Source organism: Urocampus carinirostris, chromosome 11, assembly GCF_059441175.1.
Source record: "Urocampus carinirostris isolate Australia breed hairy pipefish chromosome 11, RoL_Ucar_1.0, whole genome shotgun sequence".
Lineage (NCBI taxonomy): Eukaryota > Metazoa > Chordata > Actinopteri > Syngnathiformes > Syngnathidae > Urocampus > Urocampus carinirostris.
This window is the reverse complement of record NC_142359.1, coordinates 18747777-18764504: the sequence shown is the minus strand read 5'-3', so window position 1 is coordinate 18764504 and position 16728 is coordinate 18747777. Positions and strand designations below refer to the sequence as shown.

At 38.3% G+C, this 16728-nt stretch overlaps 1 protein-coding gene across 1 annotated transcript; it reads left to right on the top strand.

Moving 5' to 3' along the window:
* Positions 1-2229: 2229 nt before the first annotated feature.
* On the top strand, positions 2230-16625 carry LOC148356640 (CTD nuclear envelope phosphatase 1A). Its single transcript, XM_088347214.1, has 9 exons — positions 2230-2615; positions 2676-2818; positions 6975-7041; positions 7118-7236; positions 8421-8492; positions 11340-11456; positions 14077-14188; positions 14258-14342; positions 15823-16625. The coding sequence occupies exons 2-9, from the start codon at positions 2714-2716 to the stop codon at positions 15881-15883; spliced, it is 738 nt and encodes a 245-aa protein (XP_088203340.1). The 5' UTR covers positions 2230-2615; positions 2676-2713; the 3' UTR covers positions 15884-16625.
* Positions 16626-16728: the final 103 nt, after the last annotated feature.

Below are 16728 nucleotides of genomic sequence, written 5' to 3'. Positions count from 1 at the left end.
TTGTAGAACAGCTGACATTTCTTTAGGCCTTCTCGAAGGCCCTGTTTAGCCAATTTGGAATCTGATTGGCTAAACTCATCGCTTTATCGACACGGATGTTAAGCTTCAGGGCATGTAGAACTGAAGGCCCCTGGGTAGATTACTAGTTACTCTGGCGACAAGCAATGGCGTAAATGTAATCGGTTAAATGCTTGAATATGAAAGCACACATCTGAAAGCTGCACAACTGGGAAAAGCAACGAAAGGAAGCTGACAGACATTATGTATTCATGGCGCAAATATAATTCAGATATGTTTTAAGCCAGCAGGGAAATCCTTGGAGGACCTGGCGGCTCACCATTGCCATCAATTCCATCAGGGTTCCTGTAATACTAAACTTCATTACCAAGTGTGTGCTTGAATCTTGCCCCAACGCGTGGAGGTGAATGAAGTGTCAATGTGCTTCTCAACCATTGTGCTGTGACATGTTATCAAAATCCAAGTTTTTATTTGAACCAGTGACAAAGTGACAGACGAATCCAATTTAAAATCAATCATTTCTGCAGAGATTTTTATAGTAGATTCAAGGATGAAGAAAATGAAGCCCCAGAAAGTAAACAGATGAAAATGTATAAGTTTACACTACTACATACCTTGTACCTGTCAACGTATACATTTCCCTGATATTTTATAAGTTTTTTTGATCATATAAAATTGGGTGCACCCCATAACCATTTTTTTAACTGTTTTTTTTTTTTTTACTAAATTTTTTGTTAGACTATCTTGTTGTACCCAATTTGGCTCAAATCCAGGTGGTCTCAGTCACTGGTAGCGGCTACAACGTCATTTTAGATTGCTAATATTGTGGCAATACACTAGCAAATGGTGTCCTTGAACAAGCATCCATCCATTTTCTGCACCGCTGATCCTCAGTAGGGTCGCGGGGGTGCTGGAGCTCATCTCAGCTATCTTCGGGCAGAGGGCAGGGGACACCCTGAACTGGTTGTCAGACAGTCGCGGGGCACACAGAGACAGACAACTCACTCGCTCATTCACACCTAGGGACAATTTGGACCGGCCAATTAACCTGGCATGCATGTTTTTAGTATGTGGGAGGAAACCGGAGTACCTGGAGGAAACCCATGCAGGCACAGGGAGAACATGCAAACTCAGTTGCTGGACTTGAACCCTGAACCTCTGAACCGTGGGGCTGCGCGCTAACCACACAGCCCACTGTGCCACCCTTGAAAAACAATTTAAAAACTTGTTCACACAAATGATCTTTGTTATCATTCTACATAGTTTGTCTTGCTGTGAGTAAATAGGTGCCATATCATGTTAGTAAAGTTATCATATCGCCTAAAAATACAATTGCAATCATTAATAATGTTAAGGTGTTCTTGTCGTATTTATGCTGTAGAATTTTAATACTAGGATTCTGTTTTTGTATTTTTGGAATTTTTCCCCGTATTTTAAAGTATTCTGTAGTACAGTATTCTTGTATTATTTCTGCAGTAGTATTTTTGTCGCATTACTATTCTATTTTTGTAGTTTTTGTGCAGTAGCATTTTTGTAGTATTTTAGAAGTACTACTGTTGTTTTATTTTTGTTGTCTTTATGTTGTAGGATTTTTGTCGTATTTCTGTACTATTCCCATAGTACGATTCTTGTAATATTTCTGCAGTAGTATTTTTGTAGTATTATTGTAGTATTTGGAGTATTCTTATCGTATTTCCGTCAGATTTTTTTTCTGTTGTATTCTTTAAATATTTCTGAAGTAGTATTATTGTAGTAATCTTGCATCATATCAGCAGGAGTATTTTTGTAGTATCTCCATAGTAAAAAACTAAGAAAGATGCTGAAAGAGTTGTTTGTTCTGCTTACTTGGTAAATAAACTTGTTTACACAAATTATATTTGTTTTCTTTTACAATGTAGATTAAATTTCCATAGTCTGTCTGGCTGCGAGTAAATAGGTGCTGCGTTGTGTTTGTGAAGTTTATTAAATTATTAATGCTTAATAAGGGAAAATGCAATCATTTATTAGAGGAGCAAGTGGCTGAGGTAAGCTTTTATTAAATTCAAGACATATTTATTTATATTATTTCTAAAATAACTTATGTTTCGTTTGATTTCTCCTGTTTGCAAACAGTTGCATAAAGTTTGGAAAATACCCCAAAAGAGTGTTACTGATTAAAGCGATTGCGCGTATATACGTCTGTTTATTTTCCTTCCACGTGGACGTGCTGCGCGCGACCCCGAGATTCCCTTCCGGAAGTGACGTCACGTCGCCAATGGCGGCTCGCAGTTCCATTCCGGATTTCGAGTGGACTACAAACTGATTTTACCCCCACAACTTTGACTCTGTTGGACTTCGTTTTCTATAAATAGTTTCGGACGCCGTGCACCGCGGAGACCAACCGAGCTAGCGTCCGAATACAAGCCCACGGGTGGCCGATCGCCTGATTTTGAAGCCGGGTTCAAAGTGGTCACCCTGTCGAGCGAAGCTAGCGGGAGCTAACGCCGCTTAGCTTCACCAAGTCCAAAACAGCAGCGACCCCCGAGGACGATCGTGTTCGCCTACGATGCCAATCTGCGCCGTTTAATGCCTATTGTGCCACAAGCTTGCAGATCGAGGTAGTCACGCCGTTGCCAGAAATTGTGCTCAATTAGCGGCTAATCGACTGTCACCCGCAGTTCTTCCGCCGACTGCTGACTTGACGTGGCCCGTCAACATGCTGAAGACCCGCCAGTGTTTACTCGGCATTCGCACATTCCTTGGCGTTACCTCCAGAATATGGGGCTTTTTCATGTACATCCTAAGGAAGCACCTGCGAACGGTAAGTCGTTGAAACTTGAGGAGAAAAGGCAAACAGTTCTTCTATATTTGCCTCTCTACTCTTATGGTCGTTTTCCAAGAGTCTATCCAAGTTCATGCACGCAGGGTAGCAAGGTTTTCTTATTACAAGGAAGCTCTAGCTATTGAAACACACCTAAAACTCCATTTCAATTAAGGTAAGACAATTTGTTTATTAACATCAGAATACAATGCAAAAAAAACTTCTGACATACACTACTGCAGGGGTCAGGAACGTATGGCCTGCGAGACAAACATGGCTCTTTTCATGAGTACATCTGTCTCAGAGATAAAATACAGAAATCCTAATCTTCTCCAGGTCATGTCAAAGATGGGATACGTGAAGCCGAATTAACGCAACAATTACAATGTTCGGTCCAGATAATATTGGGCAAAGTCCTAACTACAGTTTACACCAACAGAACCTGTTGTGGCTGTACGTTTGCACGGAATCCTATATATGGAAGTTCATTAAACAATGTATGTTCACTGTTGAGACACCAAATGATGAATACCAACAGAACAAACTGTAAACACCTAAAAACGCCAGCCAAGCACCCAGAGCATTTTGACTGGGTGAGTGGTAGGGGTGGGAGGTCGCATAGGTGAAGTACGTCTCTAGTCTACTTGCTTGCAGGATTTTTGGCATTTTTACAAAAGATCTCTGCTCATACCTGGCTTTGAAACCATAACATATGACAAAATGATGCTCAACGATCGTACGTAACTGCGGGAGACAAATTTAAAGTGGTATATCTGTTGCAATGGGACACAGGCTCTGGCATTTTTATTATTTTGATTTCAAATCCTCAAACGTCACACAGTGAAATAATTAAATGCGCTGAAGAATTAGCTTTTCTTTTGAGGACGTGCTTGTTTTGTTGATTTTTTTTTTTCTGAAAGTGGACTTTATTGTGCCCCCCCCCCCCCCCCCCCCCCAAAAAAAAAAAAATCGAATTATTTGGCTTTCATGGCTCTTTGAGTGAAATAAATAGGTTCCCAACTCCTACACGTCTTTGGATGTCATTAAAAGGGCAGCATGTGAAGTCCAGAAATATACTATTTGGTGAATATAGGGTCACTGCGCGCGACCCCGAGATTACCCATATTTCCGTCATAAACAGACCAGCATTATAGAATTCATCCTAGCCAGTCCTTCTAGTTTTCCATTGATCCAAGCAAAACTCTGTAAGCAATGCTTGGAACCAATGTAAACAACATTTTTCGAGGGAGGTGTGCTCAAAAAAAGGGTAACATTTAATCCCCAAAACAGGAATAAAGTAACAAACAATCTCTAGAGGTTGCCCTATAGGGACCACAAAGTTAACTGCAAGTTGAGCTCAAATTTCGAACTGACATGGATAAATGTAAAAGTGTGTTGTTTGGTTGAAAAGTGAAGGAGACAGCCAAGAGGAGAACCGATCTACTTTCAGAAGTTGCTGTTGGCACGTCTTTACTGGTGTACAATTGGTTTGCAGCCCTTTGAGACTGCTTGTGATTAAGGGCTATACAGATAAACTCGACTTGACTACACTAGTGTGTAAAAGTTTGGGGGCGCTTGAAAAGTGTCCTTACTTTTTAAAAAGGAGTAGTGTTTTTCTTCACAGAAGATACCACGAAACTAATCAGAAATACACCCCATACATTGTGGTAAATGACTATTTTCGCTGCAAATGTCTGGGTTTTAAAGCAAATTCTCAATAAGTGTATTGATGGTTTTCCTTTCACATGTCACCTGTGCAGTCCTTTGAGGCATTTTGTGATTAAGGGTGATACAAACAAATGCGACTTAATGAGCTTCCATATAAAGGATTATTTAGCGATTTACTGCCAAAACAGGGTCTGCTGGTGTGACACCCCGACTGTAAACTATAGTTGAAATTGTGTCCTCTCTCTCTCTCTCTCTATATATATATATATATATATATATATATATATATATATATATATATATACTGCACTGAACCAGTCAGTAGGTAATATTGACTTTTCTTCGCATGTTTGTCATTAACATGAAGTAAAATAAAATTTGCACAAATCTTATTTAATCTCGGAGAAATATGTACTCATGAAAAGATCCATATACTGTATAGCTCACTAGCCATAGGTTCCCGACCCCTGGGCTAACGGATAAAACCACTTGTGGAATGATTTTAGTACAACTGGAAAGAGAAGCTATAAAACCGACCTTTATTCGAGTTGTGGTTGATTACATTTTTAGAATAGCTACAAGAAGAGAACTTTTGTGTGAAACCTGGCAATCCTATTCTTGTTTCAAGAAATGAAATTGCAAGGAATTGAAGATATCCCACAACAGTGTGTACTATTCCTTTCAAAGAACAACACAAACAGGTTCTAACCAGAGTAAAAAGAGCAGTGGGTGCACATTAGAATCCCTAGTTTGGGAAATCGACGCATTACAGGTCCTCAACTAGGAGCTTGGTTAAATAGTACCTGAAAAATACCGTTGTCAACAACTACAATGAAAAGGCGACTCCGAGATGCTGGTTTGCAAAGAAAAAGACATATTTTAGTCTGGCCAACAAAAGGAAGAGAGTAGTATGGGCACAAGGATACGGACATTGGGGAACACATTTGATAAATCTAAGTGTGACTGTCTGGGTTTTGAGACAATGGCGTAATTTATTATTCCAAGAAAATAATAACGTTCTGGAACTAAGGCCACTAATTGTTTCCCATTCATGCTTCATGTACAGCTTCTTTTCAACCGTCTGATGTGTTTGTTGTATTTTAAACCCCATAATGTGCCACACAGTCTAAATGGGAGGCTGGTTTGTACTGGTTTGTCCACTACCCACATTCTTTCACTACAAAGTCACTGTTATCATAAATGCAGAATGCGGTATGGCATTGTCTTTTAGGAATAAGTATTGATCAAGGAACAAAAACATTGCCTCTAGTGGCAATGTATGTTTTTTTTTCCAGCAAACTCGTTTGTTACTTTTTGTATTGACACAAAGACAGCTGGACACAATTGCAGATGCTGGATTTAGAAATTCAGAGAATCAGTGCCTGGGATGTTCCAGACAAGTGTTTGATGAGCATTTCTTAAACATCTCATTGAGGTCATCACTGGATGTTACCAGTTGTTTTTGCCAAATGTTTCAACATTAAATGTGAATTTTCCTGCGGGGATGAATAAAGTAATCTGTCTGTCTGTCTCTAAATGTCTTGCTTTTGAACAAACATGACAAATCATTGGTCACAAGCAACTATTTTTTGAGTGTGATCTTATTTGGGAATATTCTTTTAACTTGTGACAAGCAGTATTTCCAGTAACGTTATTAAGTCACTAAGTAACCTGTTACTTAGTGATATTTTGTGTAACTTTGCTCAGAACGCTTTACTGTACATTATTTAGTAGTCTCACTGAAGTTGCCATTTTAGATATTCACGCGTTACTCGTTATAGAAGACATTTATTTGTATAGCCCTTGGTCAAAAGATGTCCCAAAGGACTGCACAGGTTACAATTACACAATCACCTGATCTTAAGCCAACATGCGGGTAAGGAAAAACTCAAAAACCTTGTGAAGGGTTCTCATAAGTGGTAATCCCCCTTCCAGGAAAACCAGGGTGTAATCGATTTAGCTTTGGGTAACAGTACACAAAACCTAGTAAACATCAATAAAAAACATAGGTAATCATGTTATGATTATGTTCCCTATTTGAATCCAAGCATGCACATTAAAATGTTCAAATTATTCGTTGACTACAAAAAGCTTGCGCTTAACAAAAATATATATACTTTTTATATTGCTACTGATTGTATTTTTTTAATTTCAGATCCTATGTTTGAAACTCATTTAGTATATTTGGTATTTATGTAACAAGGAATCATAAATTATTCAATGTTTTAAATAAAGAAGTATGAATTTAAACAATGACTACGTTTTTTTCTGCAAGTAGTTGGATTAAGAATGTTTACGATGACCACTTTCTCGAAATGCTACTTCTTTTGAAGTTTTGTTGAAATATAAAATACCAGACAATTATCTTCCAAAATAAGTACTTTTTCAGTAGATTAACACCCTATTGTACCAGAAGCAAAAGATGCCCGAGTAAAGCATTTGTTTTATATTATTTCTAGACTTTAACAAGGCTATGTTTGGTTTGCAGATCATCCAATATCAAACTGTGCGATACGACACCTTGCCACTGTCGCCAATCTCCAGAAACAGATTAAGTAAGTACATGCTCTGCCAACAGTCAAATTAGCAAGGCTCCATAAACTTAACACTCGCTTTTTTTTTTTTTTTCAGACGGAGTCAAGAGGAAAATTCTGGTGTTGGATTTAGATGAGACGCTGATCCACTCTCATCACGACGGTGTTGTGAGACCCTCAGTGAGGCCGGGAATGCCGCCAGACTTCATCCTCAAAGTAAGAGCTTTTTTTTTTTAAATTGTTAGGATTGAAATGAATTGTTCTTTACTGCAATCAGTAAACAAATTTGCCTCTAGGTGTTGCTCGTGCTCCACCATAAATGTTTTTTTTCTCTGTAAGATACTAAAATTTCCTACACTGATAAAAATTAAATTACGTTATTACTTTGAGTTTTTTGAGTTCTGATATGAATTACTAATCCCGAGAAAATTGATTCAATCAACCAGGCTGATTGAAATAGCACTAACAATTTATTAACACAGAGAATTAATGATAGGAGAAAAAAGGGAGAGGAAGGCGTCGGAGATTATGTGAGTTACTAGCACAAAAAAAGTATCCCGCTATAATGCTCGAATTGGGGACATTTCCTTGTACAGAAAAAAAACGCTCATTCCCAAGAACCAGGACACATGGTGTTAAATCTGAAACCGTCCTCTTACTTGATGTTACGGAGAGATTTGGTCTCGTGATCCGGATGGTCGCATCCATTCCAAAGCGAGCCACCCGTAAAAAAGAAGGTGGAAGTAATTTTTTTGCTGGGCTTATTTGCTCTACACAGAGTCAAATCCAACAAATACTTTTCCATGGATATGGAATATTGAAACTTTGTTATTGCTATCTTTTCAATGATTTTTACAGAATGTAAAAAGTATTTAGTAACTCTTATACCTGTTGGTGTAAAATGTGTCACACTATCTTTTGCCTCACACCTATTAATGCTTGAAATAAGCAGCTTTCAAAGGGTAAATAAAGAACGTTAAATTGCACCAGATTTAGTATTTGCTGCAAGTCCCCCCTATAGTGAAATGAGCTAGACCAGGGTTCTGGACTGTATGGCTCGCGAGCCAGAAATGGCTTCTTTTATGAGTACACCTGGCTCGGCGATAAAATAGGGGCCATGCTCATTTCGATTTTAGTATTTGCAAACCTGAAGTGATGCATTGAGTGCCTGGTTTTAAACTACCAACTGATTGATTTATTTTCATATTATTGTTTTTTTTTTTAAATCTTATTTTTTTTTTAGCTTTTTTTTTTCTTAAAATCGAGAGTTTTGGAAAATTTTATCTGAGGTTTTTCCAACCTCACCCAGACCCTACTCCGGCAGCCCCCAAGCAAATTGAGTTTGAGACCCAGATCAACACCTTTTTGCGAAAGACTGACTTTGGTTTGTTCCCTTACAGGTCGTCATTGACAAACATCCAGTGCGATTCTTTGTCCATAAAAGGCCGCATGTGGACTTCTTTTTAGAAGTGGTATGTTTCAGAGTTTGTGTTATGCATCAGGGCTGCAACTAACGGCTATTTTCATAGTCAACTAGTCACTGACTTTTGAAAGGATTAGTGGAATAATCGGATTATTCGTAATTTTGTAATTTGATTTGATTATGTGGAAAATGATAATAAACACAAGAAAAGGGGCTACAATGAAAAATACATATTTTATTGAACATACTGTGGATTCGTACAAAAAATAAATACAAATGGACATTCTTAAATTAATTAAGATTCAGTGCTCGGTCTGTAGAGACATTAATCAGTTTTAAACCTCTTTGCATTTTTTAGGGACAGGTGAATAAACAATAAATTGAGATCAAATAAACATTTTTTTTATCCCATTAAACCAGTAACAGGCTCATTATCAGCAGTATAACATCAAAGTCTTCTTCTTTCAGTATGGGAAAGAGCCTTTGCCATGTAGATGTTGTCCCACGCTCCCTTATTCAAAAACACGCTAACAACACGCTTGCAAGGCAAAGTTTTCGCGCAGTAGCTCTGTTTCCTTCTTTATCGGACTGCTCGATTGCGTTTAGCTTGAAAGCTGCGTCATGTGCCTTTCTTTTTGCAATTTGCATGATGAGGATATGTCTTCGCTAATTTAATTTGTGCACAAGCTAAGAAGTTGCAGTATTCTTCAGCGCATATATTCCACCGGTCTAAATCTCACCTTTTGTACTCTAGCGCCGCTGGCGGCTGTTAAAAAATTACATAAATTGGCCGCATCACTGAATAAGCCGCAGGGTTGATTGTTTGGGAAAAAAGTAGCGGCTTATAGTCGGGAATTTACGGTATTTCATAAAGTACATTCATTGGTCAACTGTAGTCTTTAACAAAAGTACCTAACAATTCTTTACAGTGTTAAGTCAAATGGTTTTAATAACCGAGGTTTGTTCTTCAGACTGCATGCATTTATTTTCGAATATATTTGTCATACGCAGTCTGGCATAACACTTAAGCTCTTTTATAAAGCTAAAATGCTCCCAAAAGTTTTGGTCCATGACGTTTATGTTGACGCCGCCATTTCTGTTTGTTGCTCCTCGAGACAGACGCTATTGTGAAGAACAAATCTTAGTTTAAATATACTTCCAGCGACAATAGTTGACAATTGAATTCATTGTCGGCTGTTTCTATTATCGATTTTTGTCTACAACGTTGACTAATCGTTGTACCCCTGTTATGTACAGTGCCATGAAAAACTATTCGCTCCCTTCCTGATTTCTGTGTTATTTTGCATATTTATCACTCACAATGGTTTCAGGTCATTAAACCAATTTTAGTATCACACAGAGACAACCCAAGGAAAAGCACAATGCAGTTTTAAGATGTTGAATCCATTTGTTAAGGCAAAAAAAAATCAAGGCCTATCTGGCCCTATTTGAAAAAGTAATTGCTCCATGAACCTAATAGAAAGTTGGGCCACATTTGGTAGTGGCAACAGAAATCATCTACGATAATTGGTAATGATGGAGGAATTTTTGGCCACTCTTCTTTGCAAAATTGTTTCAAATCTGCCATGTTGGAGGGATTTTTAGTCTGAACTACCCATTTACGGTCACACCACAGCATCTTAATTGGATTAAAGTCGAACTTTGACTTGGCCACTCCAGAACTTTCACTTTGTTTTTTTTTAGCTATTCAGAGGTGGACTTGCTGCTGTGTTTCGGATCATTGTCCTGCTGCATGAACCAACCGAGCTTAAGTTGAGGGCACAAACTGATGGCTGGATGTTCTCCTGCAGAACCTTCTGCTAAACACCAGATTTCATTATTCTGTCAACCACAGCAAGTTGTCCTAGTCTTGAGGCAACAAAGCAGCCCCAGACCATCACACTGCCACCCCGTGCTTTACTGTTGGCATCATGTTCTTTTGGTCAAATGCTGTGCTATTTTTACGCCTGACGTAAAATGAAGAAGCACTTTCCTAAAAGTTCAATTTTTGACTCATTAGTCCTCAGCATGTTTCTCTAAAAGTCTCGAGACTAATCAGGATACTTTTTTTTGGCAAACTCTTGACTATATGTGTTCTATTGTGACAGCAGTGGTTTTTGCCTGGAAATTCTCCCATGGATGGCACATTTAGCCAGTGTATTTCTTGTGTTGGAGTCATAAACACTGACCTTAACTGAGGCCAGAGAAACCTGCAGTTCATTGGATTTTTCTCCAGGTTCTTTTGTAGCCTCCTGGATGGGCCATTGTCATATTCTTGGAGTAATCTTGGTCGGTTGACCACTCTTGGGGAGGTTTGCCACTGTTCCCAGTTCTTTCAATTTGTGGATAATGGCTCTGACAGTGGTTCGCTGGAACCCAACAGCCTTGAAAATGGCTTTGTGACCTTTTATGGACTGATGGTATTTAATCACGTTATTTCTTATGAAATTTCTTTAGAATGTGGGATGCCAATTGTGTTATTGAGATTTTGTAGGGTACTTCCCCTTTTCTAACAGATTCAATGTAAGTGCTTTTTTGATTCAACGCTACTGGTGGCAATCGATCTTGGGTGTACCCTGTAGAATTAAACTCAGGTTTTTCAAAACTGTGGTCAGTCTAGGTTACTTTGTGATTTACCAAGGAGGGCAGGGGGCAATTACTTTTTCAAATAAGGCCAGATAGGCTTAGATTTTTGTTGTACCCTCATAAATGTAATCAAAATTTCAAAACTGTATTTTGTATTTCCTTGGGTTGTCTCTGTGTGATTAAAATTGGTTTTATGATCTGAAACCTTAGTGAGTGATAAATATGCAAAAACACAGAATTCTGGAACGGGGCAAATACTTTTTGACGGCACTGTATGGATATAACGTGACATGTCCTGCGGGTGGCACAGGTGAGCCAGTGGTACGAGTTGGTGGTGTTCACAGCCAGCATGGAGATCTACGGCTCAGCAGTGGCTGACAAGTTGGACAACAATAGAAACATCCTTAGACGCAGATACTATAGACAGGTATGGTATGAAACGCTTCAGAAATTAAAAAAAAACAGCGACTGGATTATTAAGAACCAAAACAATTGGAGTGGCACCTCCTATTACGAAATGTTGTCATTCTGAAAGGCGGTTTGTTAACTTGAAACTTTTGAAGGATAAATGCATTTTGCATATAAATTGCAGTGTTTTGGATATATATTTGTGAGACCATGGTGGGTGGATAATCTCTGGGACTCCGAGGGGCAAGCACATTTTAAATTCAGACGCATAGCTCAGGGCAATTTTTAGAGCAAAATCAAGAAGCTAGATCTATGATATATATGTGCCTTTGTAAACTATTGAACCATAGATACACTAGTTATGAAAGGCACTGACACAGCAATCAAGTCACACCAACAAAACATAGTAAATAAGACAGGATTTTAATGCAAAAAACATCTATTGTTCTTTCGATGTCCAAGCTGGCGAGTAAACAGACCAAATCACCGCTCTGAGTTTTAAATTCAATTAAATGTACTACTCATGTCAGTGATAAGGTCAACTACAGTATTAAATATCAGTACTGCTGCCTTTGTAGGTGCTGCTATGACAGGATGCCAATTCTCTGATGGTTTAAAGTAGGGGTGGGCAGTACTGCGAATTTTGGTCTGGATTTGCTCCAAGTAAATACATAGTAGTATCAATCGATACTCTGCTTAGAAATGTCGTGATCATTGAATCCCCCCCCTTGAGTTACTTTATAATTACAATAAACGCAGCATATAGATTTCAGGCACTCAAAATGTTTCATTTTTGTTGAATAAATACATTGTAAACCTTAATAGCATTCAAAAGTAATAGAATTTGTTTTTCTAACTGTTTCAGAATAAAGCCAAAAGAGTTAAACCAAAAAAAGCAACTTTGTAATGAAATTCAAATACTGTAAACAAAAACAAACAAACTAGAGAACTAAAATATCTTCCATTGCAAAAAAAGCCAGCAATAAGAATAAAGTGTAAATTGTCTCTCATTGGACCTATTGCCAACAGTGACAACAGAATTACAGATTTTTGTTCAGGAACAGAAAACATGATTTCATTTTTGGTTGCAGCTAGTTGCTCCCGCAGGGTAAGCTTATTTCTCAATGATATTAAAATTTGTGGTGTTGAATAATAGTATGCCTTCCAGTCATATACCCAGGCATAATCTTTAAGAGTTTCCAAGAGTGGAGAAAACATATTTTGATTACCTTCACAATTATAAGTATTAAAAAATCTGATTAGAATCTTATCATAATCAATGTTCCCTCTAAGCTGCTCGCGTGCGCAATCGCGCACTGCCCGCACATTCTCAGCGCACAAGAAAATCTAGCCAGCTCACAAAAATGAGGGCTCAAAATTGCAAATTAAGAAGCGAATTAAGTCAAAGTTACAGTGCATGAAGGTAAAAATACACGGGTTCCCCTGACGCTGTGTTCTAAATGCGGTATTTGGAAGTCAAGGTCAAAGTAGAACGAAGTTGAGTAAAGTCAGTAGAGTTTTTCGAGAAGCGGCTTCTTCGGCTCGGCTCACTAAAAGGAACCGGCTCTTTCGGGTCCCAATCGGCTCTTCAGGTTGTTTTTGCTTCTTTAGTCCCAACATGACCAAATATTATGTAAAATTATGCACAAAATGACTTAAAGGAAGGGGGGAATAGAACAAAAAAGAAAAAAATACGAAAATGGAAAAAGTAGCGAAAAGCTGAGAAAAAAGAAACAAAAGGAAGAGAAAGAAGAAGGAAAAAATTGGATAAAGGCCAGGAAAAAAGTAAATAGAGAACAAAAAGGAAAAAGTAACATCTAAAAAAATAAACAATGAGATTTTTTTGGGAAGCAACTTAAAAAAAAAGTAGAAAAACAACACAGAAAAAGAAGAAAAAGTTTGTGTTGCATTCAAATAATTTCCAATCATATCAAGTGAATCTTGTTGCCAAAATTGTACTTCCACTACAAAATGTGATTAAGTACAGTTCTGTATCTTGCAACCTACTAAATAAGCCTCCAAAAATGTTAATATTTTGCGACAAAAGATACCAGGAAAAAAAAGAAATGGAAATCTTGTGAAAAAATTGTTGTAAAAACAAATGATGTTTGTAGGCCATACAACCTTTTCAATAATACAATAGTCAATTCATTCAAAAGTGAAAATAATTTTGCATTGCCGGAAACTCGATGTCAAGTTTTGGACATGTTTGATAATGATTTAGTTACCACACTTGGGGTTGCTGTTGCTCACTGTTGTTTCAAGCGTTGCTCACAGACTTTGTGTGAACGCTCAGACCCGTAGAAAATTAAGGGAACATTGATCATAATGCAAGTTTATGAAACTCTGGCAGACCCAATTTAACCCTGGCAGCCCGCCATAATCTTCCCTATGGAATGGGAAACACTATATATTTTGAAAATGTTAGAATGTATTATGTATATTAATGCAATATTTTTTCAAGGTTTTTCTTTAGCCGCATATTTTGTCAATAGATGTGTTCGTAAGTAGAGGTGCCGCTTCATTGTGATGATTGCAATCTATTCCGATCGAATATCTACTGAACTTTCACTGCTTCTTTCAATTAAAGTTGTGCTTGATGAAAACCAAGCATGTAATGTTTCTGTCTCTTCCGGCAGCATTGTACATTGGATTTAGGTAGTTATATCAAAGACCTGTCGGTAGTACACGACGACCTGTCCAGTATTGTCATCCTGGACAATTCGCCTGGTGCTTATCGAAGCCACCCAGGTAAGAAAAGGAGCCTGATATTCGGTTACGAGTTATAAGCGTAGAAGTCGAATTCTTTTGTCATTTCAGACAATGCAATACCCATCAAATCATGGTTCAGTGATCCTAGTGACACAGCACTTCTTAACCTGCTGCCTATGCTGGATGCATTAAGGTAAACATTTGCCACTATATGTATTTATGACTACAGTGTCTCGTGAAAGTATTGCCCCCCTCCCCAAGAACTTTTAGTAATTTTGCCACATTTTAGGCTTCCAACATAAAGCTAAAAACCTGAAAATATTTTCCAAGAATCAACAACACGTGAGACCACAATCGTGAAGTGGAAACAAATTATTTCAACATTTTATATTGTATTGACGAGGAAAAAACTGAAAAGCAGGTGTTGGAAAAATATTGGCCCCTGTTCTCTCAGCTCAGCCAACTGGCTCCAGAAGTTCACTGATGACTTATGGTTGATCCAATGTCTACCTAAATGACTAATAAGGACATAAATTGCATTTAACCTGAGTTAATAGGCATCTGCTCTGTGATGGGTTTAGAGGTATGTGAAAGAGGACATAGTTTTAAAAGGACCAAAGAACACACTAGGCAGTTCCAGGATAAAGTTGATGAAGAGTTCAAAGCAGGTATGGGATACCAAAACATTTTGCAACATTTACTCGTGTCCTGGTGCACTGAGCAAATGATCGTGTAAAAATGGAGAGAATATAAAACCACTGCAAACCTACCAAGATCTGTCCATCCCGCAAAACTTTTGGCTTAAACAAGGAGAAAACGAACCAGAGAAGCAACCAAAAAGCTCATGATCACATTGGATGAGCTGCAGGCGTATACAGCTGAGGTGGGACCATCTGCACATAAGACAACCATTAATGATACTCTGCATAAATCTGCCCTTTATAGAGGAGTGGAAAAAAGAAAGCCCTTTCTGAAAGATACCATGAAAAGGTTGGTCACATGTGAAACAAGGGGTTCTGGTCAGATGAGACGAAAATTTAACTTTTTGGGCTGAATGCAAAGTGTTACGTTTGGTGTAAAAGTAACACTGCGCATCATCCCGTAAACACCATCCCAACTGTCAAACATGGTGGTGGCAGCATCATGCTCTGGGGTTGCTTTTATTCAGCAAGGACTGGGAAGATCGTAAGAGTTGATAGAAAGATCAATGGAGCCAAATACAGGGAGAATATCTGTTGGAGTCTGCAAGAGACGTGAGAATAGCATTGCAGGTTCACCTTCCGAAAGGACAGTGACCCTAACCATAAATCAAAATCTACAATGGAAAAGTTTAGAACTACTGCTATAAAGGTGTTAGGATGGTAAAATACCTCAACCCTATAGAGTTTTTTTTTTTGAAAGATTTGAGAATTCTGTGCACAAATGAGCACCGTCAAACCTTATGGAACTTGAGCTGTTTTGTAAGGAACAATGAGCAATTATTTTTGTTTCAAGATGTGCAAAACTTATAGAGACATACCCAAAAATATTTGGCTGTGATTCCAGAAAAAAGACGTTGTATGAACGGTTTACTCAAAGGGGGCCAATATTTCCCTACATTGTACATGTCTTGGGGTAGAAAAAAGTAATGTCCTTGACTGATCACGGTATGAACAATTTGGGGTCTGTTTCAGGTTCACTGCTGATGTCCGCTCCGTCCTAAGTCGAAACCTCCACCAGCATAGGCTCTGGTGATTGGCTGAAGGGTGAGATCTGGTCAAAACATGACCCACTGGCACCCTTGGTTAAGAGGGTAGGGTTAGGATGAACACTTTGTGCTCCAGATTTTTAGCCTCACGGCAATTTTAGATCTATATTTGAGCCCCTGACCCCAACAAAACAATGAAACGGATCATCGACGCTTTTCAAAACTTTTTTTTCTTCCCTCACCGAAATGAAGAGGATTTATTGAGTCAACGATATTGTCATGTTTTCATAATTCACAGATGAAATACGCTTTTGGACACGGTCTTTTTAAAAAAAAAAAACGGATACAAATGTTTTTTAGCTTCCAAAATGTCTCTTCGCCTTGGATATTTTTTTCTGGGTTTTTAAGCGAGACGTCAAGTCATCCAATTGAATGAAGAAATACATGGCTTGTATCATTCAATTGAGTGCTGTACCATTGTCTCCATATCTTCATGATATAACTTTTCACTCTGCCTATGGAATTGCAATCGCACTTGATTTTGTGCCCTTCCTCTTCAGTTTTTTTTCTCCATGTATTTGATTGACAGCTCTCCTTTGACTGTTTGAATTTGAGAGCCTGTCAAAAAGCCTTCTGAACAACATGTCCGGGCTCCGAAGTCGCTTCTTTATTGGCTGTGTCTTACTAATAAAAGACAACATTATTAATTGTCGGTATCAGTTGGAAGCGCTGATAGATTTTGTTCCCGTTGAGCGTCAGCCTTCTTGGAAATAAAACAGTCCCATGTCATCTTTTGTTAACTTTACTGATGCAGAAATTTCGGTGTCATAGCAGTGTCTGAAATGATGTCTGCCCGGACCCCCGGGGCGTGCATCTTTTACGACGGGCGTAC